General features: G+C 41.5%; 2 protein-coding genes across 9 annotated transcripts in view; both read left to right on the plus strand.

The window, feature by feature from the left end:
• The window catches only part of LOC122733853 (immunoglobulin lambda-1 light chain-like), a 773472-nt gene that overhangs the window by 330057 nt on the left and 421444 nt on the right, over positions 1-21971 (plus strand). The window lies entirely within an intron of this gene.
• Positions 109-21580, plus strand: LOC122733651 (zinc finger protein 883-like). 7 transcript variants are annotated; one of them, XM_043974256.1, is made up of 5 exons: positions 109-135; positions 3950-3993; positions 9700-9826; positions 11953-12048; positions 17387-21580. In XM_043974256.1, exons 2-5 carry the CDS (start codon positions 3961-3963, stop codon positions 19486-19488), a joined length of 2358 nt encoding a protein of 785 aa, XP_043830191.1. In that variant the 5' UTR covers positions 109-135; positions 3950-3960; the 3' UTR covers positions 19489-21580. The 7 variants fall into 7 exon arrangements, with proteins under 7 accessions (XP_043830191.1, XP_043830200.1, XP_043830165.1 ...); XM_043974265.1 differs by lacking the exon at positions 109-135 and adding an exon at positions 1681-1707; XM_043974230.1 differs by lacking the exon at positions 109-135 and adding an exon at positions 2047-2297.

The raw sequence follows: 21971 nt of genomic DNA on the forward strand, positions 1-21971 counted from the left end.
ACAGGAGTCCGGCCCAACCCCACAGTCACGCTGACACAGATCCAGTCTCAGGAAGTCCTCACCAGAGAAAGAAACCCCCAGAGCCTCTGAATCAGCTGAAGCACCAGTGTCCTCTGGAACTAAGCTCACAGTCTGGTGAGTGGGATGAGCCCTGGGCAGGGGAGAGACTACAGGGGTCTATGCTGGTGCTAAGGCAGAACTTGGATTTTACACCCCTACTGAGAACCAGATGGTAGGCTCCAGTAGAAGTGGCCCAGGGGGGGAGGGGCACAGGCTCCACGGAGCTAACAACTACAACACACAAAGTTGGTTGATTGGCAAGTTGGTCTGGGGTCATCTAGGATCAGGAAACAGGCCAGGAGAGGGAAGAACCTGATTCTCCTTAAATCATACCCCCTGGGACTTCTTAAGCTTGGGATACTGCAGCCTGGAAGCAGTGCCCCACTTTAAGGAGCTAAAAGTCTAGTAAAAGAAAGGCAAGATGAGCCGACAGAGAAAGGTGAGGACCATAGAAAGTTTCTTCATTAACATGGATCAAAGGAGGGATAATGTGAGTGAGATTTTCCCCAACCCTTACATACGATTTGTCTCTTTAGGTATAAGTGATCTAATCAGTATCATATACTACAAGTTGTGATTTGATAATCAGCATATTGTGTATAAATTGTGATTTAACATGATTAACTATTTCTTATAGAGCAAATAAGGCAGTGGTGCTTATAAAATGCTGTTAGATGAACACAAGGTTGACTTTAGCCTTGACAATAGAGCTATGAATTACTTATTTCAGACAATATCACATTTGTTTGACTCTGTGTCTTTTTAGACATACTAAAAAGTTAGACTGTCTCTCTGTCACAACAACATGTCAAGTAAATTGACTGTTGATTTGTAGACTGTATTCCAGACATATATTATTTTGATTGACTTTATGTGTCTTGGTGGGCTGTAAAATGGGAGGAGTTTGTCAAAAATTGGTAGGGTATATAAGCATTTAAGCCTCATAAGGCTTTGGGTCTTTGGGTCCTAGACCTGAGACTGGCTTTATTGTGAGACAGGTAGCCTCTCTCAATAAACCTATTTTCTACAGCTTGGAGACTTCACTGTTTCTTTTTCTTCATTAGACTTAGAAATATTGGGGGATATCTGAGAGCATAATGCTCATCATTTTTTATAGCACAATAGTATTCCATCATAACCACACACCAGAATTTGTTCAGCCATTCCCTAATTGATGGGCATGCTTTCAATTTCCAATTCTTTGCCACAACAAAAGAACTGCTTTGAATGTTTTTGTACATATAGGCTCTTTTCCTTTTTTTTTTTTTTAATATCTCTTTGGATATAGACCCTAGTAGTGGTAGGATCCAAATGAATCTTACCTGCAAGGAGAATTGGATTTTGGAGTAGGGGAGAGGAGAAAAAAGGACTAAGAAAGAAGGGGAGAACACTGGGTCCCCCCTCCAAGATATTGATGATTAACAATTATTTCAAATGACAGCATTTCCTTTACAAAGGAATCACACACATTTCAGTAGGAAAAAAGTTATAAGCATAACAATATTAATGTCATAGATTAAAACCATGTACCAAAATTACGAAAGGACATCAATTCATTTGAATGTATTTCTGAACTCTTACAGAGAACAATGGCTTCATCCATGCATCCATCCATCAGCTTGACAATCTACACTGATTGCATTCAGGGTAGAGTAATTCTGATCCAGTGACATTTGCTTCTTATTCTTACAGTTCCGAATCCTGTGCCCGTCAGATCACTTTGCAGCATGGTCTGATTTTCTTGCAGAGATTGCTTTCAGTTAGTCTGGAGCTGCTGTTGTAAATTGCAGTCTTTCTGCTCTGAAGGAGGCGGAGCCCAGTCTGGGAGGGAGGGAGGGAGGGAGGGAGGGAGGGAGGGAGGTGGTGTCTGCACTCCAGAGGAGGAGCCCTCAGAGGTGACCAGCTTAGTGGGCGGTGCCCCAGGTGGGGTTTGAGCAGGGGGGTGGGGTTTGGAGGCCTGGGAGGAGTTTAAGGCGGAAGAAGGGATCATTGCAGTGAAGGCATTCTAAGGGATGGAGGGCAGGGCTTAGGGAGGGGAGGCGGTCAGAGTCCTTGAGCCTGGCCCTGGGTGTGATTGGAGGAAAGGGCTTGATCCTCCTGAGGGCCTCAGGGCCTGGATAGGGTGGTGCTCTTGGGACTAGGAAGAGCCTTCCTGAGTGGGCTGGTGGGAAGCGGTAAGTCTTTGAACTGCAGTCTCTCTGCCTTCCAGAAGCCTGCTCTGTGCTTGCAGATCCCAGGTAGGTCTGAGCCAGGGCCCACACACACATCCTGCCTTTTCTGGCTGTCCTTGTCATTGGGTCTCCTCCTCCAGGTCTGCCAGAAGCACGCCTCCCTCCCAGGCCTGGCTCCTGGGCCAGCTCCCCCATATCTTCTTCAGGCTCCCAATCACTTCCTAGACATCCTGGCTCACCCCCCCTGAGATGGACCTTTGGGTCCCACCATCCCAAAGTTCAGCCTTTCCCTTAGGGATCCAGGTATCCCGCTTCAAGCCTTCCCAGCAGGACTCAGGTGTCCTTTCTCCCTGCCCCCACCTCCTGCTTAGAGATACAGTTGTTCTTTCTTCAGACCTGGCCCCCTGTCAGGATCCACCTTCCTGTCCCCAGACCCCTCCTTGGATGCTCTTTCTTGGGTCCCTTTATCTGAATTCATGGCTCCTTGGCTGGTTCCCTCTCAGATGCCAGGCCTTTGTCTCCCTTGAGGGATTCCAAGCCTAAGCACTACCAGAGGCTTCCAAGGGTCCTCCCTGGTGCCTATTTACACCTCAGGACAGAGTCATCTTGCTTTCCCAGGCTCAGCTAGAACAATTCTGTCCCTCCAGTGTCCCTGACTTCTCTGAGCTATACCTCCCAGACCCTACCTGTGCTCCACTGCCCCAGCCCTCCTATTTCCCTGCCCCCACTTCTCTCAGGGTTCTCAGGTGCCCTACAAGGGGCTAAATCCCAGGCTGGGTTTTTTCTCTCAGTCTCAGACTTCCTCTGGTCATTCCCTGGCAGATCCATTCCAGAGCCCTCCCTATCAAGTTTCCCAAGCTTCTCTCCCTCTTAGATCAAGCAGTCTATTGTCTAGATCATGTGTATGTTAGCTGGGGAGAGGGGATGCTGGGAGGCCAGAACACCAGTTAGATGGAAAGCTGTGATTCAGGGGTCATTGAGGCTCTGCCTGGTCTCATCCCATTTAGGGGTGAATCCCTTTTGCCTCTTGGGTCTCTGTAGAAGGCCAGGGAGAGGAGGAGGGGCTGATGGGGAGTAAGAGGGAAGGGAGTAGTCTTCCTTTTCAGGCCATCTTCATTTCCAAGCCTGACCCTCCCAGATCCTGCCTTCCCTCTGTCACCTGGACTGTCTCTCCTGAAGGCAGGGCCTGGGCCTTTGTAATTCCTCTAAGACCTCACCCTCAGTAAATCCCCATAGGCCAGTCTCCTGCCTAGGAAGAGAGAGGAAAGACCTCAGCCTTCTGGGATCCTTCTTCCTCCCCAGCTCAGTCTACAGAGGACCTAGGACTGCCCCAAGCAGGTATTGGTTCAAGTGCAGACACCAACTGGGAGGGAAATTGGTTTATTATAAGGCACAAGAAATAGGCATCCCCCAGAGTATGAGCCCAGGGTCTGTCAGTCAGCATGGGATTGAGAATATGGGGTAGGGAAGGTAGGTTTATCTGTCCTGAGCTAAAGGAGTGGGGAAGGACTTTCCAGGTGGCTCCCTACTGTCTCATGGTTACTGGAAAGGCATAGAATCAAAACATTCCATCTGTTAGTGAGAGCTTTGGCTGTTGGCTACTTTTGTGGGGCCATAAAGGGTGGGGGAAGCTGGTCCCTGAGGTAGATAAGAACTAGGGAGAAGATGGGGGAACTTTACAAAATTGGGTCACTTTGGTTACTTTGCTACCTACACAGATTGAGAGAGCATGGCCCCTGGGAGCAGCAGACCCCCAGCCCAGGTGAGTGCAGTCCATCCACAGCCATGACCAACATCAGCAATCCAGGCCATTTCCATAGACCTAGGAGATTGTCTACAAAGCTGGCAATTCCTTACTTATGAGTCATGTCTTTATAAAAATAGGCATGGGGAGGAGGGGGCAGCTAGATGGCACAATGGATAAAGCACTGGCCATGGATTCAGGAGGACCTGAGTTCAAATCTGGTCTCAGATACTTGACACTAGCTGTGTGACTTTGGGCAAGTCACTTAACCCTCATTGCCCTGAAAAAAAAAAAATTGGCATGGAATTGATTAAAGTAGTAACCACCCTGCCACGTTCTCAACTTCTGTGTTTTAAATTGATTCATTGGCACCCTGGATTCTTGAGCACTGCCTCCTCCACCCCACCCCCACCCAATGCTGCCCTCTCTGGTTTGTTTTTAAGTTCTCCCTCTTTACAAGTGACTGACTAGGGTGACCACTTCACTCATTAGTCTCTATTACCTAGACATCACGTCATCAATGTGGGCAACTATGTTGGTGGTTCTCATAATATTCAACCAGCCCTGAATTCCTGGTATAAATCCCATCCATTAGTAGTGTATAATCCTTGTGATAAATTGCTGTAATCTCTGCTAATATTTTATTTTAAAGTTTTGCATGAATATTCTTTAGGGAAATTGTTCTATAATATTCTATATCTGATTTCGTTCCTCCTGGTTTAGGTATCAGCATATCATAAGCATATCATATTATCAGTGTCACAAAAGGATTTCGCTAGAACTCCTCCTTTTTTCCCCCCATATTTTCCATACCATTGGAATGAATATTTCTTTAAATGTTTAGAATTCATTCATAAATCCATCTGGCCCTGCAAATTTTGTGTTAGGCACTTCATTGATGCTTGTTCAGATTTCATTTTGGTCATTCGAGCATCTTATTTCCTCTTCTGTTAATCTGGGCAATTTATATTTTTGGAAATATCCATTTCCTTTAGACTGTCAGATTTATTGAGATGTGGTTGGCCAAATGAGCTCCTAATTATTGCTTTAATTTCCTCTTAATTGGTGGTGAATTTACCTTTTTCATTTTGGGGATACTGGTAATTTGTTTTTCTTTTTCTTTTTTAATCAAATTAACCAAAAGTGTATCTCTTTTATGGGTGTTTTTCCCATAAAATTAGTTCTTAGTTTTACTTATTAATTCAATAGTTTTCTTGCTTTCAATTTAATTAATCTCTCCTTTAATTTTCAGGATTTCTAACTTAGTATTTAATTGGGGATTTTTAATTTTTCTTTTTCTAGTGTTGAACATTAACATAGCTTTCATACCTAACCTCCCACAATATAAACAAAACCAGAAACTCACATAGACAGATCAGAGAAGGCAATCCCTGCTTCTCCTAGAAGCGAACACCTCAACAAAACCAGATCTGAGAATTTGTAGGAAAACTAAGCTTTGATTTATTTCATCCTAATAACAAGCTAGCATGACATGCAGAGAACCTCTCAAAAAGAAAGATTCTCAAAGGTATTCCTCTTTTGACAGTATTTAAACCTTTTTTCTTTACTGTTTATAGGGTAACATTATTTTCTTATCATAACCAAAAACCGACCCAAAAGAGATGTCACAAATGTAAATCAGTCAAGCAATACAAATCAGTTTAGCATTAGATTATGTGGAAACAGGAAGGGTATTTTTCAAAGATAAGGGGATCTAGATAGTTGAAGTTTAGTCACAGGGGATGTTGAATACTCAGAGAAATTAATATAAGGTTTCTTTGCTCACTGGTTACAGGGTAATGTCAGTTTTATTAGCGTAATACAAATTAACCTAAAGCAAATACTACTAAAGACAGAGGAAGGGTTTACAAGGGACAAGGATGCCTAGATATTTGCTAAAGAGAACAATAAGACCCATTTACTCTCTTAGGAAAAGTAAACAGGGATTCTCTGGTTTCACTTTGGAGTAAATGCCAAAAGGCATTTTCCTTTTTTAGATGCATGCCCAATTCTTGATCTCGTTCTATATTCACATAAGCATTTAGAGATATAAACTTTCCTCAAACATCTGTGTTGGCTGAATCCCATAAGTTTTGGTATGTTGTCTCATTGTCATTCCCTTTGATGAAATTACTGATTGCTTCTATGATTTGTTGTTTGACCCACTCATTCTTTAGGATGAGATTATTTAGTGTCCAATTTTTAGTCTATCATGATCTGAAAAGGATGCATTTATTAATTCTGCCTTTCTGCATCTGACTGTGAGGTTTTTATGTCTTAATACATGGTCAATTATTGTGTAGGTGCCATGTGCCATTGAGAAAAAGGTATATTCCTTCCTATCCCCATTCAGTTTTCTCCAGAGAACTATCATATCTAACTTTTCTAAGATACTATTCACTTCTTTAACTTCTTTCTTGTATATTTTGTGGTTAGATTTATCCAGTTCTGAGAATGGAAGGTTGAGGTCCCTCACTAATATATTTATTCCTGTAACTCACTTAACTTCTCCTAAGAATTTGTCTGCTACACCACTTGGTGGATATGTTTTAAAAGTGATATTACTTCATTGTGTTTGGTACCTTTTGGCAAGTTGTAGTTCCTTATCTCTTTTAATTAGATCTATTTTTGCTTTTGCTTTGTCTGAGGTAAGGATTGCTACTCCTATTTTTTTTTTTACTTCAGCTGAAGCATAATATATTCTGCTCTAGTCTTTTACCTTTACAGTGTGTGTATCATTGCACTTCAGATATATTTCTTGTAAATAACATATTGTAGGATTTTGGGTTTTAATTCACTCTACTATCTGCTTCTGTTTTATGGGTGAGTTCATCCCATTCACATTCAGAGTTGTGATTACAAACTATGTATTTACCTCCATGCTATTTCCCCCCCTATTACATTTTTCCCTCACTTTTCACCCTCTCCCTCCTCACCAGTGTTTTGCTTCTGACCACTGCCTCCCTCAATCTGCCCTTTCTTCTATCAGCCCCCCTCCCTTTTCCCTTCCTACTTCTGACTTCCCTTCTATCAGTGTCCCCCTTTTTGTTTCCCCCTTCCCCTTCTAGTTCCCTATAGGGTAAGATAAATTTATTTACCCAGATGAGTGTGTATGTTACTCCCTCTGAAGCAAATTCAAGAAGAGCAAGATTCAAACAATGTTCACCCCCACCCCCATCTTTCCCTCTATTGTAATATGTCTTTTGTGCCTCTTCAAGTGATATAATTTACCTCAGTCTGCCTATTTCCTCTTCTCCCAGTACAATCCTTTTTTTACCCCCCCCTTTTTAATATCATCACATCAAAGTCAACTAATACCCAAACTTATACCCACATCCTCTGTCTATGTATACTCCTTCTATATGTCCTGAGACATATACAGATCTCAAGAGTTATAAATATTATCTTCCCATGTAGGGATGTGTAAACAGTTTAAGCTTATAGAATAACATGTTTATTTGGTTTTTCCTGTTTACCCTTTTATGCTTCTCTTGAGTCTTGTATCTGAAGATCACATTTTCTATTTCGTTCTGGTATTTTCATCAGGAAAGTTTAAAAGTCCCCTATTTACATGAATTTCCATCTTTTCCCCTGAAAGATTATGCTCAATTTTGCTGGGTAGTTGATTCATGGTTGCCTTCCAAAATACCATATTTTGAGCCCTCCAATCCTTTAATGTTGAAGCTGCCAGGTCCCCTGTAATGCTGATTACTGCTCCATGATATTTAAATTGTTTTTTGTTTGTTGGTGGGGCAATGAGCATTAAGTGACTTGCCCAGGGTCACACAGCTAGTAAGTGTCAAGTGTCTGAGGCCAGATCTAAACTCAGGTCCTCCTGACTCCAGGGCCAATCCACTGTTCCAGTGAACTGCCCTGGTTTGGCATTTTCTTGGCAAAGATACTGCCTGGAGTAGTTTGCTATTTCCTTCTCCAGCTCATTTTACAGATGAGAAAACTAAGGCACACAGGGTAAAGTGACTTGCCAACGGTCACACAGATAGTAAGTTTCTGAGGCCACATTTGAACTCATAAACATGAATCTTCCTGATTCCAAGCCCAGTGCTCTATCAACTATGTCACCTAGCTATCCCTTCTACATCAGAGTTACTCTTATCACTGTGTAATTTTATAATTAAGAACTATATACTATAGGGGCAGCTAGGTAGTGCAGTGGATAGAGCACCAGCCCTGGAGTCAGGAGGACCTGAGTGCAAATCCGGCCTCAGACACTTGACACTTACTAGCTGTGTGACCCTGGGCAAGTCACTTAACCCCAATTGCCTCACCAGAAAAAAAATATTAATAACAGATAAATCTTCACTTTGCTGTAAATTATCTCATACCACTAAGTGCCATCTAGATTCTGATCAGTATCTTTTTAGAATCCTGTTCCTGCTTTTAACCACATAAGACTTTATTTCAGGCATTCAGGAAGCTCTTTTCTTTAACTTTATTCTCTTCTAAGTGATCATATGAAATGTTTTTTACCCAGACTGCAGTGTATCTGCCAGCTTCTCACAAACCTTTCTTTAGAATATATCATTTTTGAGATAAGGAAGGAAACTACATCTTGCTAAAAGGTACCATAGATAATGAAGCAATATCAATACTAAACATGTATGTGCCTAGTGGTGTAGCATCCAAATTCTTAGAGAAGTTAAATGAACTACAAGAGGAAATAGACAGCAAAACTATACTAGTGGGGGATCTGAATCTTCCCCTCTCAGACTTAGATAAATCTAGCCATAAAATAAATAAGAAAGAAGTTAAAGTGAATAGAATGTTAGAAAAGTTACATATGATAGATGTCTGGAGAAAACTGAATGGGGATAGAAAGGAATATAAATTTTTTTCAGCGGCACATGACACATATTCAAAAATTGACCATATATTAGGGCACAAAAACTTCATGGTCAAGTGTAGAAAGGCAGAAATAGCAAATGCATCCTTCTCAGATCATGATGCAATAAAAATTACATGTAATAAAGAGCCATGGAAAGGTAGACTAAAAATTAATTAGAAACTAAATAAAGTGATTTTAAAGAATGAGTGGGTCAAACAACAAATCATAGAAATAATAACTTCATACACAAGAATGACAATAATGAGCCAACATACCAAAACTTATGGGATGCAGACAAATCAGTGCTTGGGGAAATTTTATATCTCTAAATGCTTACATCAATAAAGAAAGAGAAAGAAGAGATCAGTAAGTTGGGCATGAAACTTAAAAAGTTAGAAAAAGAACAAATTAAAAATCCCCAATTAAATACTAAATTACAAATCCTCAAAATTAAAGTAGAAATTAATAAAACTGAAAGCAAGAAAACTTTAGAACTAATCAATAAAACTAAGAATATGTCATTTTTATCAGCTTTTGATAAGGAAGAAATTTCACATCACCCTCTCTCTTTCTCCTCCACAGGTCCACCTTCCTCACAGATAAAACACAAAGCTTTCTCCTTGATTCCAAAGGGAGACACATTTCATAGTAAAATGTTGATCAGCATTATTCCAACTGATGATATGAAATGCTTTTCTTAAAGTTCCATTAGGCTTTTATTGAATAGATTCAAGGGTTTATTCTGACACTCATAAAGAGTATAACCTTTGGGCAAATCCCTTCTCTGTGCTTCAAATTTCCTCCTGTACATTGCTGAGGGTTGGACTGTTTAATTCTGAAGTGCCATTCAGCTCTTTGTCCTATGACTTCTGATGATTTAGGAGACAGTGACATTCAAGGATGTGGCTGTGGACTTCACCCAGGAGGAGTGGGGCCTCTTGGACCCCCCTCAGAAGGAGCTGTACAAGGAGGTCATGCTGGAGAATGCCTGGAACCTGCTCTCCCTGGGTAAGGACGATTCCCTTGCAATCAAAGGGAATATCCTTCTTCCCTCCTGTGCAGGCTTTGGAGCATCTATCAATTATTAGAGAGAGAAGAGTGCTGGTCTCCTGTGTCCAAGAGACAGGTCCCTTCTGCTGTCTGGTTCTCCTATACAAAGTCTTTGCATTGTGGCTATTGAAGCTGTTTTACCAAACCTAGGTAGCTTCAGGTCAAAGACCTAATCCATGGGAAAGCATCTCAGACGTGGATCTAATCTCAGAGGTTACTTAGTCTAACTTCTATGAGGACATGATTTTTGTCTCCCAAATCTCTGCTAACTGCTCAGGCAGCTTTTCCTTGAAAGCCTTTCCTTTTGGGATGGGTCTACGTTTTGGTATATTCTTCTCCTTAATAAGCATACATCGGACACTGGCAGCTCTTAGTTGTGGCCGGTGTAGCAGGTTTGTCCTTCAGCTTCCTTCTTACTACCCTAACATTCCAGCAGAGATGGTAGGCAAGAAAGGGAAGGGAAGAAGCATTCATGTAGAGCTGCCACTTTCCAGGTGCTTTCTTTCCTATATTAAGTTTTGTTTTTTGTTTCTTTTCTTTTCTTTTTTCATAAAAGTATTTTATTATTTTCCAGTTACATGTAGAGATAGTTTTCAACATTTGTTATTATGAGATTTCTAGTTTCAAATTTTTCTCCCTCCCCTTCCTATCCCATCCCAAAGACAGCAAGCAATCTGATATAGGTTATATATGTAAAATCACATTAAACATGTTTCTGCATTAGTCATGCTATGAAAGAAGAAGCAGAGCAAAAAGGGGAAAACCTCAAGAAAGAAAAACAACAAAAAAATTAAAATAGTATGGCTCAATCTGCATCTAGATTCCATAGTTCTTTTTTTCTGGATGTTGAGAGCATTTTCCATCATGAGTCCTTTGCAACTATCTTGGACCAAGGTATTGCTGAGAAGAGTCAAGTATATCACAGGTGATCAACACACAATGTTGTTGATACTGTGTACAATGTTCTCCTGGTTCTGCTCATCTCATTCAGCATCAGTTCATGTAAGTCCTTCCAGGTTTCTCAGAAATCTGCCTGCTCCTCATTTCTTACAGCACAATAGTATTCCATTACATTCATATTCCACAACTTGTTCAGCCATTCCCCAATTGATGGGCATCCCCTCAATTTCCAATTCCTTGCCACCACAAAAAGAGCAACTATAAATATTTTTGTACATGTGGGTCCTTTTCCCTCTTTTATCCAACATTAACTTCATCCTCATAATAATCTTCCAAGTTTGGTGATATTCTGATTTTTCCCCTTTGACAGTTGAGGAAATTGAACCAAACAGGTTAAGTGACTTGGCCAGGAGCACACAGCTAGGAACTGTCTGAGGCCAGCTTTAAATCCAGGCATTCCTGACTGCAGGCCCAGGGCTCTCTCCACTGCTCCTCTGTCACCCATCTCTAAGTGCTAGAGAATGGAAGCTCTGCAGTGAGTCCATCCTTCTATGATGGAGGTGTACCAAGACCATGGTCTTCCCCACAGCCCCTCCCCCAGCCCTCCCTGAAATAAGTGCCATGGAAATGATCCATCAGGCATCCTGGGAACCCTCCTGTGGGCCTTGCTTGCATGCCCCTGTCATTGGCAGAGAAATTGACTTTGGACCCGCTAGGGTTTCTGGAGTTTTCAAGCAGAAGATTGCCACCTGGAGAGGCAAACACTCCATGAATGAACAGCAGCCCAAGTTTACATAGGTTTCAGGGAGTGAGGAGTGGGGTAGGGGGATGGGGCAAAAGCTGACTCATCAAGGCTTCTGTAGCTGGGGCTCAAGGCTGATCTGGCACAAGAACCCTTTTACCTGGTTTTGGGGTTGAGTTTCTGCCAGAATGGAATATGTCAGAATAGGGGCAGAGGGTTTGGCTGATTCTCAGAACAGGTTGTACAAGAGGACAACATGGCACATCCTGTTGTGGGGTACTTGCTGGGAAGCAAGTACAAGTATAAGTACAGACACAGATGTTTGAATATAATGGAGCGATTCTCAAAATGGAGCAGCTGTGTATGCATACCCCTTTCCCTAAAGACAAGTAAATTCCAAGCTTCTCTCCATGCTCATCCCCAATTGGTTTTCCCTGCCCAGGGCTTCCTGTTCCCAGAGAAGATGTGATCTCTTATTTTGAGCAAAGGGAAGCACCATGGATGCTGGAGCAAGCAGGCCTGAGGCGCTGCTGTGCAGGTGAGTGAGGTGAAAGCAGGTAGAGGAGACTTGTGATGACAAGAGGCTTCTATGTGTTGTGGTGAAGCAAGGGCAGGATGTGGGGGCAGGAGGCCCTGCCTTGGAATTCTTTGTCAGACATTTTTAGCAGTGGCTTCCTGGGCCAGTCCCTTGAGCCACCAAACCTCAGTTTTCCCATCTGTACAATGAGGGGGTTGGACTTCATGGCCTTTCATCTCCCTCCCAGGGGTCAATCTATGATCCTCTAAGAAGTCACTGTTTATAACCTGGGGACATGAAACTCTCCTGAAAGTGTCAAAGGCCTAAGGCTATTCCATGTGAGCTCTTTCTTAGACCTTCAAGTCAACAAACACTGAAGGGCCTGCTACATGCCAGGCCCTAAGCACTGGGGACATAAAGAGATGCAAGGGCTGTCTCCTGATTCCCTGGAGCCCACCATCTGATGTGGCAAACAACACACCAACACCTTATGTAGAAGCCCACTATGGACAGGAATGTGGAAAGTGGGCTCTAGTTAGGGCTGCAGGGAAGCCACGGGGAGCATTCTAGGCAGTAGGGAGTGGGGGACAATCCCTTGGTGTCAGGAAGTAGAGTGACAGAACACATAGGAGGCCTGTACCCCTGGAGTGTAGCCTGTCTGGGGGAAATAGAGTGAAAGAAGCCTGGAGGAGTAGCAGAGGGATGGGTGACAGAGTGCATTAGCAGCCCCAGAGACAGTGTTATATGTGATCCTTTTGCTGGGCAGCCTCTGGAGGTAGTTCAGTAGGTGGGGACATGGTCAGGTGAGAGCTTTAGGAAGATGAGCTTGACCACTGGGGGGAGGAATGACTGTACTTGGGGGAGATGAGGCAGCCAGACCAAGCAGCAGGCCCTTAAATAGCTCAGCTGTGGGGGAGGGGCACTTGAACCAAGACAATGATAGTTTGGGGAGAGAAGGAGGAGTCTGCAAGAGATGTTACCCAGCTGGAATCCCAGAACTTTGGAAGAGATTGAGCATGGGGGTAGGGAGTGTGGTGGTGGGATGCCAGGCATGCATGGCACTTCATTTGTGAGCCTGGACTCTGGGGAGCATGCTTCAGAGAGCAATAGGAACATTGGAAGAAAGGAGGATTGGGGGAAAGATGAGGAGTTTCCTTTTGGACATGGAAAAAGGAGAACCAGGAGGTGGATGACAGGATGGAATGAGATTATTTAGCACATGTAAAAGGATTTGCTTTAGGGAGTAGAAAGATGATCTTCTTGTCTGGCACTGAGGTCAAAGAGGAAAAGAAGGCATCTGATTTATGTGAGATGAGGAAGATGAGATAATTCTTGATAAATGTCCAGTTTTTAATTTCTTTTTTAAATCATTTAAGTATTTTCTTATTTTCCAGTTACATGTAAAGATAGTTTTCAACATTTGCTTTCATAAGATTTTTACTGCCCAATTTTTCTCCCTCCCTTCCTGCCCTTCCCCCTCCCAAAGACAGAAAGCAATCTGATATAAGTTATATATGTACAATCCCATTAAACATATTTCTGCATTAGTCATGTTGTAAAGGAAGAATCAGGATAAAAGGGAAAAACCTTCAAAAAAAAAAAGTATAAATAGTATGGTTCCATCTGCCTTCAGAATCTACAGTTCTTTTTTCTGGATTTGGAGAACATTTTCCATCATGAGTTCTTTGGAATTTTCTTGAATCATTGTATTGCTGAGAAGAACTAAGTCTGTCACAGTTGATCATCACACAATGTTGCTATTGCTGTGTACAATGTTCTCTGGTTCTGCTCACTTCACTCAGCATCAGTCCACTTAAGTCATTCCAGGTTTTTGTGAAATCTGCCTGCTCGTCATTTCTTAAAGCCAATAGTATCCCATAACATTCATTTACCACAACTTGTTCAGGCATGCCCCAATTGATGGTCATTCCCTCAATTTCCAATGCTTTGCCACCACAAAGAGAGCTGCTATACATGGTTTTGTACATGTGGGTGTTTTTCCCTTTTTAATGATCTCTTTGGGATACAGACCTGATTGTGGTATTACTGGATAAAGGGTATGCACAGTCCCAAAGCCCTTTGGACATAGTTCCAAAATGCTCTCCAGGATGGTTGGGTCAGTTCACTGCTCCACCAACAATGCATCAATGTTTCAATTTTTCTACATTTTCTCTAACATTTATTGTGTTCCCCGTTTTGTCACATTAACCAATATTATAGGTGTGAGGTAGTACCTTGGTGTTGTTTTAATTTGCATTTCTCTAATCAATAGTGATTTAGAACATTTTTTATATGGCAATAAATAACTTTGATTTCTTCAACTTAAAATTGCCCAGTCACATCCTTTGACCTAAATGTCCTGTTTTCTTCAGTGAAATAAGAAGCCAAATTCTCAGGTGAGAAGCTGGGGGAGGTGGTGGAAGTAAGCCATAAGGGAGGCTTGGGAGTATTGAAAAGATTTGGGAAAGCTACTGTATCGAATGGTATTGGGACTCAGTCAAGGAGATGACAAAGCATTGCCTTGCCACAGTGAGGACCCACCTGAGATGATCTACCTAAATTTGTAGTGGACCCAGGAAGCCTGGTTTCATGCTTTTTTTTTTCTCTTTCCAAACACATGAGGAGGAGAGAAGGCTACTGCCTTACTTGGAAGTCATCCAAGGCCAAGCTTTGCCTAAATCAGCAGCCCAGGTCCCTTTCTGGCTCCATCTCTGTCCCATTCTTGGAGAATCCTTGGTCAGGCTCATGCAGGTGACCACCCCCTCAGTTTGGGGAGCTGGGAGATAGAGACTCCCAGGGGTGCATGGTATGGGACCCTTTAGGAGCCTGGAAAGAAGCCTCTGTGAACTTCACTATTGGGTCTGGTCAGATTCCATCAGGGTTAGAACCTGACAAAGGTGACACTTAAAGGTGATTAGGTGTCAAAAAGAGACAACACATGACTGAGGCCAGAATATGCACCTGACAATGAGGAAAGAGACCACAATCTGGAGGCTGTGGCCTGGTCTCAGCCCTGGGACTGTCAGGCAATCAGTAAACATTGGTTAAGCAGCTCACCTTTTATTTTTGGTGCTGTGCCAAGCCCTGAGTATTCAAAGGAAGGTGAAAGACAGTCCCTGCTGTCACAGAGCTCAGAGTATACTGTGCAAACATGGAGATTTTATGAAGAGGCAACAGCTCATGGACCTCACTCTTATCTGATCTCCTTGAAAAGAGAGGGTGCTGGAATGGACAGACATTTAGTTCAACAGGAAAGAAAGGAAGTATAATAATGCTTTAAGGAAAGCAGAATGAGGAAAAAGTAGAAATCAAAATAATGCTAAAAATAATAGCACACACTTATTCTTCAGTCATTTTTCAGACTTTTCTCACTCTTCTGACCCCATTTAGGGTTTTCTTGTCAGAAATCCTGGAGTGGTTGGCCATTTCCTTCTCCACTTCATTTGACACATGAGTAAACTGAGGCAAATAGAGTTAAGTGACTTGGCTGAGGCCAGAGTTGAACTCAGGAAGATCAGTCTTTCTGACTTTAGGCCTGGAATTCTATCCCATTGTAGTAAGTAGATAGCATTTACATAGTACCTACTATGTGCCATGCAATTTGCAAGTATTATCTCATTTGATCCTCATAATTGATCACCAGGGAAAATACATTATGCTTACAGATAAGTTAGATGATGAAATAATAGGAATATTTGCTATATGTATACCAAATGGCATAATGTTTATGAAGACAGTAAGAGTGAAGAGGCAAGATTCAAAGTGGAGACAATTTGTCTAGTACTGTGGACAAAGCATGCCCATTCACAAGGTTTGAGTTCTAGTCTCAGCTGCTGGTATTTGGGTCAAGACACTCTGAACTAATCTGAACTCATGCCCTGAGTGGTGAATGTAATGAGAATGCCCGTCCTGCCTATGCTACTGTTTTTTTGCAAAGACCCAATGTGATTGTGTATGAAGCTCTTTGTATATACACTCATCTTCTCTTCTCAGCAATACAATGACCAAGAGAATTTAAAAAGTCTCATGATGGAAAATGCTATCCAGATCCAGAGAAAAAAACTATGAAATCTAAATGCCGATCAAAACATGGTTTTCATTTCAAACTGCCTGTGGAGAGTCATTCCCCTGCTGACATCAGCAGTATATGTCACTCAGGACAGGCCAAGTGTGACCTATCTCCAATCAGTCTGCCAAATTCCATTATTTTACCACAAAATCAAGGGAACACCATTAATTGGGGAATGGCTAAACAAGCTGTGGTGAATCATGGTGATGTAATATTATTGTGGCATAAGAAATGACAAGCAGGATGATTTCAGAAGGGCCAGGAAAGACTTGTATGAACTGATGTATAGTGAAGTTAGAAGAACCAAGAAAACTTTGTGTACAGAGACAGCAATATTGTTGGATGAAGAACTATGAATGACTTAACTATTCCAAAGAATACAATGATCCAAGACAATCCTAAAGAACTATTGATGAAACATACTATCCACCTCCAAAGAAAGAACTGATATTGATGGAACACAAACAGAAGCATGCTGTTGTATGGGGCTAAAATTCTACTGATACTGCGTAAAAATCTATTGAGTGGTCACCATAAATTATAAGCTTCAGCAGGAGTTTAGACTTGCATAAAAATTTGGTGAGAAGAGAGAAACAGGCCAAGATTCCTTCATCTATCTATCTCAGGGAGCCAGCATCTCAACTCCACTCCACACGAAGTCCCCTCAAAAGACAGAGCTCACTCACTCCCTCCTTCTCCCAGAAACCTCCTCTCCAACAGAAACAGGGCCATACACATACACACACAGCTCCAAGCTAATTGGCTGATAGCTCTGATTGACAAGTCCCACAGGTGGTTCTATAGATGTACCTTCTAGACACTAAAGTCACATGGTTTCTAAATCACGTGCTTTCTCCTCATGGCTGAACTTCCCTACAGTATCTCTCTAGCAGGGGTGGCATTCCAATTCTCATACTATTGTTTACTTTATTTCATTTTTTTCCTTTTATTCAAGTTGTTTTCCACTTCTGCGAGGGGGGGAGGTGAGAGAGGGAAGGAAGGATACAAATTGGAACTCAAAGATATACATATAAATGTATATAACTAAAAAAAGGAGAAAATTATTTTTACATGTAATAAGAAAAATTACTATTAAGTAAATAAAATCATCTTTCAGATGTGAGCTAATGACATTTTCAAATGGTTGATTCTACCCATTTAAGTTTGAGGCCTTTTCTCTTTGCCTGGGGGAAACAGAATGAAAATCAATTTATATTCTGCCAGTAGAGGAAAGGGGATATAATTATATACGTGTGTATATGTGACTCTATGTTTATTTGTTTCTTTTAGGTGAGATAAGGCTTGAAATAAAAGAGTCTCCTGCAATGATAAGCCTTTCTATGGAAGAAACTCACCAGCAAAGATGGATGAATAATGGTCCCTCTGACTTTTCTAGGAGAGAAATCTGTGCTGTACATCAGAGGATCCACACTGGGAAGAAACCATTTGAATGTAATCAGTGTGCAAAGACTTTCACATTGAGGTCCAGTCTTGTTAGACATCAGAGAACCCACACTGGAGAGAAACCTTATGAATGTGATCAGTGTAGAAAGAGTTTCACATGCAAGTCCAATCTTGTTAACCATCAGAGAATCCATACTGGAGAGAAACCTTACGAATGTAATCAGTGTGGTAAGACATTCAGAAGGAGATACAGATTCACTGAACATCAGAGTATTCACACTGGAGAGAAACCTTATGAATGTAATCAATGTGGTAAGACATTCAGAAGGAGATACAGGTTCACTGAACATCAGAGTATTCACACTGGGGAGAAACCTCATGAATGTAACCAGTGTGGAAAGACTTTTGCATACAAATCCATTCTTATTAGACATCAGAGAGTCCACACTGAAGAGAAATCCTTTGAATGTAGTCAGTGTAGAAAGACTTTCAAATGGAGGTCCCAGCTTGTTAACCATCAGAGAATCCACACTGGAGAGAAACCTTATGAATGTAATCAGTGTAGAAAGAGTTTCACATGCAAGTCCAATCTTGTTAACCATCAGAAAATCCATACTGGAGAGAAACCTTATGAATGTAATCAGTGTGGTAAGACATTCAGAAGGAGATACAGGTTCACTGAACATCAGAGTATTCACACTGGGGAGAAACCTCATGAATGTAACCAGTGTGGAAAGACTTTCACATACAAATCCATTCTTTTTAGACATCAGAGAGTCCACACTGAAGAGAAATCCTTTGAATGTAGTCAGTGTAGAAAGACTTTCAGATGGAGGTCCCAGCTTGTTAACCATCAGAGAATCCACACTGGAGAGAAACCTTTTGAATGTAATCAATGTGGAAAGACTTTCACATACAAATCCATTCTTATTAGACATCAGACAATCCACACTGGAGAGAAACCTCATGAATGTAATCAGTGTGCAAAGACTTTCAGATGGAGGGCCTATCTTGTTAAACATCAGAGAATCCACACTAAAGAGCAATCCTTTGAATGTAACCAATGTGGAAAGACTTTCAGATGCAAGTACAATCTTGTTAACCATCAGAGAATCCACACTGGAGAGAAACCTTTTGAATGTAATCACTGTGGCAAGACTTTCACATACAAATCCATTCTTATTAGACATCAGACAATCCACACTGGAGAAAAACCTTTTGAATGTAATCACTGTGGCAAGACTTTCACATACAAATCCATCCTTATTAGACATGAGAGAATTCACACTAGAGAGAAACGTTTTGAATGTAATCAGTGTGCAAAGACTTTCACATGGAGGTGCCTTCTTGTTAAACATCAAAGAATCCACACTGGAGAGAAACCTTTTGAATGTAATCAATGTGGAAAGACATTCAGAATCAGATACAATCTCATGCTACATCAGAGAATCCACACTAGAGAGAAACCTTATGAATGTAATCAGTGTGGAAAGACATTCAGAATCAAATACAAGTTCAAGCAACATCAGAGAATCCACACTGGGGAGAAACCATTTGAATGTAATCAGTGTGCAAAGACTTTCACATTGAGCTCTGATCTTGTTAAACATCAGAGAACCCACACAAGAGAGAAATCCTTCGAATGTAATCAGTGTGCAAAGACTTTCAGATGGAGGTGCCATCTTGTTAAACATCAGAGAATCCACACTGGAGAGAAACCTTATGAATGTAATCAGTGTGGAAAGAGTTTCAGATGCAAGCCCAATCTTGTTAACCATCAGAGAATCCACACTGGAGAGAAACCTTTTGAATGTAATCAGTGTGGAAAGACTTTCACATGGAGGTGCAATCGTGCTGAACATCAGAGAATCCACACTGGAGAAAAACCTTATGAATGTAATCAGTGTGGGAAAAGTTTCAGATGCAATTCTAATCTTATTAACCACCAGAAAACGCACACTGTAGAGAAACCTTATGAATGCAATTAGTGTGGAAAGACATTACACAAGTTCACTGAACATCACAGAATCCACACTGGGGAGGAAGCTAATGAATGTAATCAGTGTGCAAATACTTTCAGATGAAGGTTCTATCATATTAGAAAACCCACAGTGGAGAGAAATCCATTGAAAGTAATTCATGTGAAAAAATTTTCACATCAGAGAATCCACACTAGGGAGAAACCTTATGAATGTGATCACTGTGGTAAAGTCTTCCTTGTAAAGTTAGCCCTTTTTTCTCATCAGAGAATTCATAGGAAATAGGAATCTAAAAACTGACATGAATGAGGAAAGGCCTTGAAATGGAGTAAAGAGCTTCTTTCACAGCAGAAAATTCCCTCTGGGTACAAGCCAGCTATGGACTCAGTGTGAGAAGGCCTTCAGCCAGAGATCATTTCTTGTCTTCTCATCCCAGGATTTGTACTGAAAAGAAACATGAATGTGCTCATCAGAGACATGCTTATTTTCTGGAACATTGAGGTTATTGGTAAAGGTTAACTTTTTTGTCTGATTGTAACAGAGTGGTAAAACAAAGGAAGTTCATGCATGGCAACCCTCCAGTTTGTAAAACAAACAAAAAAGGAGGCATCATCTCATGAACTGCAGGATTGTGTGAAAGAAGACATCTGGATGTTCTCAGAAATAGAATGTCTTCAGAATGAGGAAAAGGATTTGTGTCAGTATTATGTCAAGTGGGGAACAATGTTTGGTGAAGGGAAGACATCAGCATTGCATGACCAAGTGTATAAAAATTGGGGTAATTTAGAGGAATTTTGTGGTCTCCCACAGGCAACCTCTATGTATGGCCTACATTACATGTATGTATCAGCCTACATTGAGTCTATGTGCATGTGACAATCAAGAAACTTCTCATTACCTTGAACTGGTTTCAGCCTCTTGATTTTTGTGACTCACCAATCATGATTGGTGATGAGGAAGGGATTCCCATGATGGCCTTAAGGTAGAGCAGAACCATTGTGGGGGAAAAGCAGCCACTAGTAGGCAGGTAAGAGGCCCTGTGATTTTTATCCAGACATCCTCCCTTGTTTGCTCCTGCTCCTCCAGCCTGGAAGAGGAATCTCAATAACTAAATTCCACATGACGTGCATGTGGGCTGATTGTCACAGGCAAAGAGAACTTCAGGGACTCCTAGAGGAGATAATTCTGTGTCTTGGCAAATCCAAAGGGAGCTTTCCCTTTGGCCTGATTAGCCAAAGGGAAAAAAGAGTACAAAGAGAATGAAAACTTTTCTGTGCAACTTTAAAAGCATAGAGTCTCCCTCTGTTTTTCTAACTGGTCAAGCTGGGTAGGCAGACAAGACATGAGAGGGGTGTAAATCGCATTTCCAAGTCTGCTGAAATGGATGGCTTCATATACCAAAGACTAAATTTATGATGTTAGGAAGAAAGTGGGGTCAAGATGGTAAAATAAAGGCAGAAACTAACCTGAACTTTCTCACATTCTCCTCCAAACAACTTGAAATAATTCCTCAAATCAAATTCTAGAGGGGTAGAACCAGCAAGTGTTGGGATGAAATCATTTTTCAATCCAAGAAAACTTAGGAGACTGGCAGGATAGGTGGAGGTGGTTGGGCCTGGTGCACAGTGCAGTTCAGGCCTCACCACCAGGACAACAGCAGCAGCTTAGAGAGCTCTCAGCTCAGACAGTTGAGCAACTGGTCAGAAGGAGGTTACAAGGGACCCTTTGCTGGCACAGGGAGCAGGACTATCTTTACTTGTACAGAAACAATTTCACATCTCAATCCCAGGGTGAAGGGAAGAGGGAAGGAGAGTATTTGTAACTCAAAATTCTTTTTAAAATGATAAAATTGTTTTTACATGTAATTGGGAAAAATAAATATAAAAATCATCACAGAAAAACAAAATACTGCACTCAATATGCCAGGAAATTTGTAAAACTCCACAAAGGCCACTAGATTGGAAAAGATCAGTTTCTGTCTGAAACCTAAAGAAAGGAAACACAAAGCACCCAACAATTGCACTCATTTCACAAGCCCCAGAATGCAGTGTGCCCATGAGCTTCTCACAAACTTTTCTTTAGAATAGATCATTTTCTTTAAATTTTGGGGTTTTTTTGTGTTTTGGGGTGGTTTTTTGGTGTTTGGTTTTTTTGTTTTTTGTTTTTTTTTGCGGGGCAATTAGGGTTAAGTGACTTGCCAGGGTCACACAGCTAGTAAGTGTTAAGTGTCTGAGGCTGGATTTGAAGTCAGGTCCTCCTGAATCCAAGGCTGGTGCTCTACCCACTGCGCCACCTAGCTGTCCCAGAATATATAATTTTTATGAGTGTTTCATAAGGAAGAAATTTCCCATCACCCTCTCTCTTTCTCCTCCACAGGTCCACCTTCCTCACATGTAAAACATAAAGCTTTCTCCTTGATTCCAAAGGGAGACATATTTGATAGAAAAATATTTCTCAACTTTATTCCATCTGATGATATGAAATGCTTTTCT

The sequence above is a fragment of the Dromiciops gliroides genome, chromosome 1, assembly GCF_019393635.1.
Source record: "Dromiciops gliroides isolate mDroGli1 chromosome 1, mDroGli1.pri, whole genome shotgun sequence".
Classification (NCBI taxonomy): domain Eukaryota; kingdom Metazoa; phylum Chordata; class Mammalia; order Microbiotheria; family Microbiotheriidae; genus Dromiciops; species Dromiciops gliroides.

What these genes read in the sequence shown, in the direction of transcription:
- LOC122733651 (XM_043974256.1), top strand. Translation starts at nt 3,961, where the DNA reads ATGGCCCCTGGGAGCAGCAGACCCCCAGCCCAG. An exon ending in GCAGCAGACCCCCAGCCCAG is followed by an intron (nt 3,994 to 9,699) that starts GTGAGTGCAGTC and finishes CTGATGATTTAG; the next exon opens with GAGACAGTGACATTCAAGGA. An exon ending in CTGGAACCTGCTCTCCCTGG is followed by an intron (nt 9,827 to 11,952) that starts GTAAGGACGATT and finishes TTCCCTGCCCAG; the next exon opens with GGCTTCCTGTTCCCAGAGAA.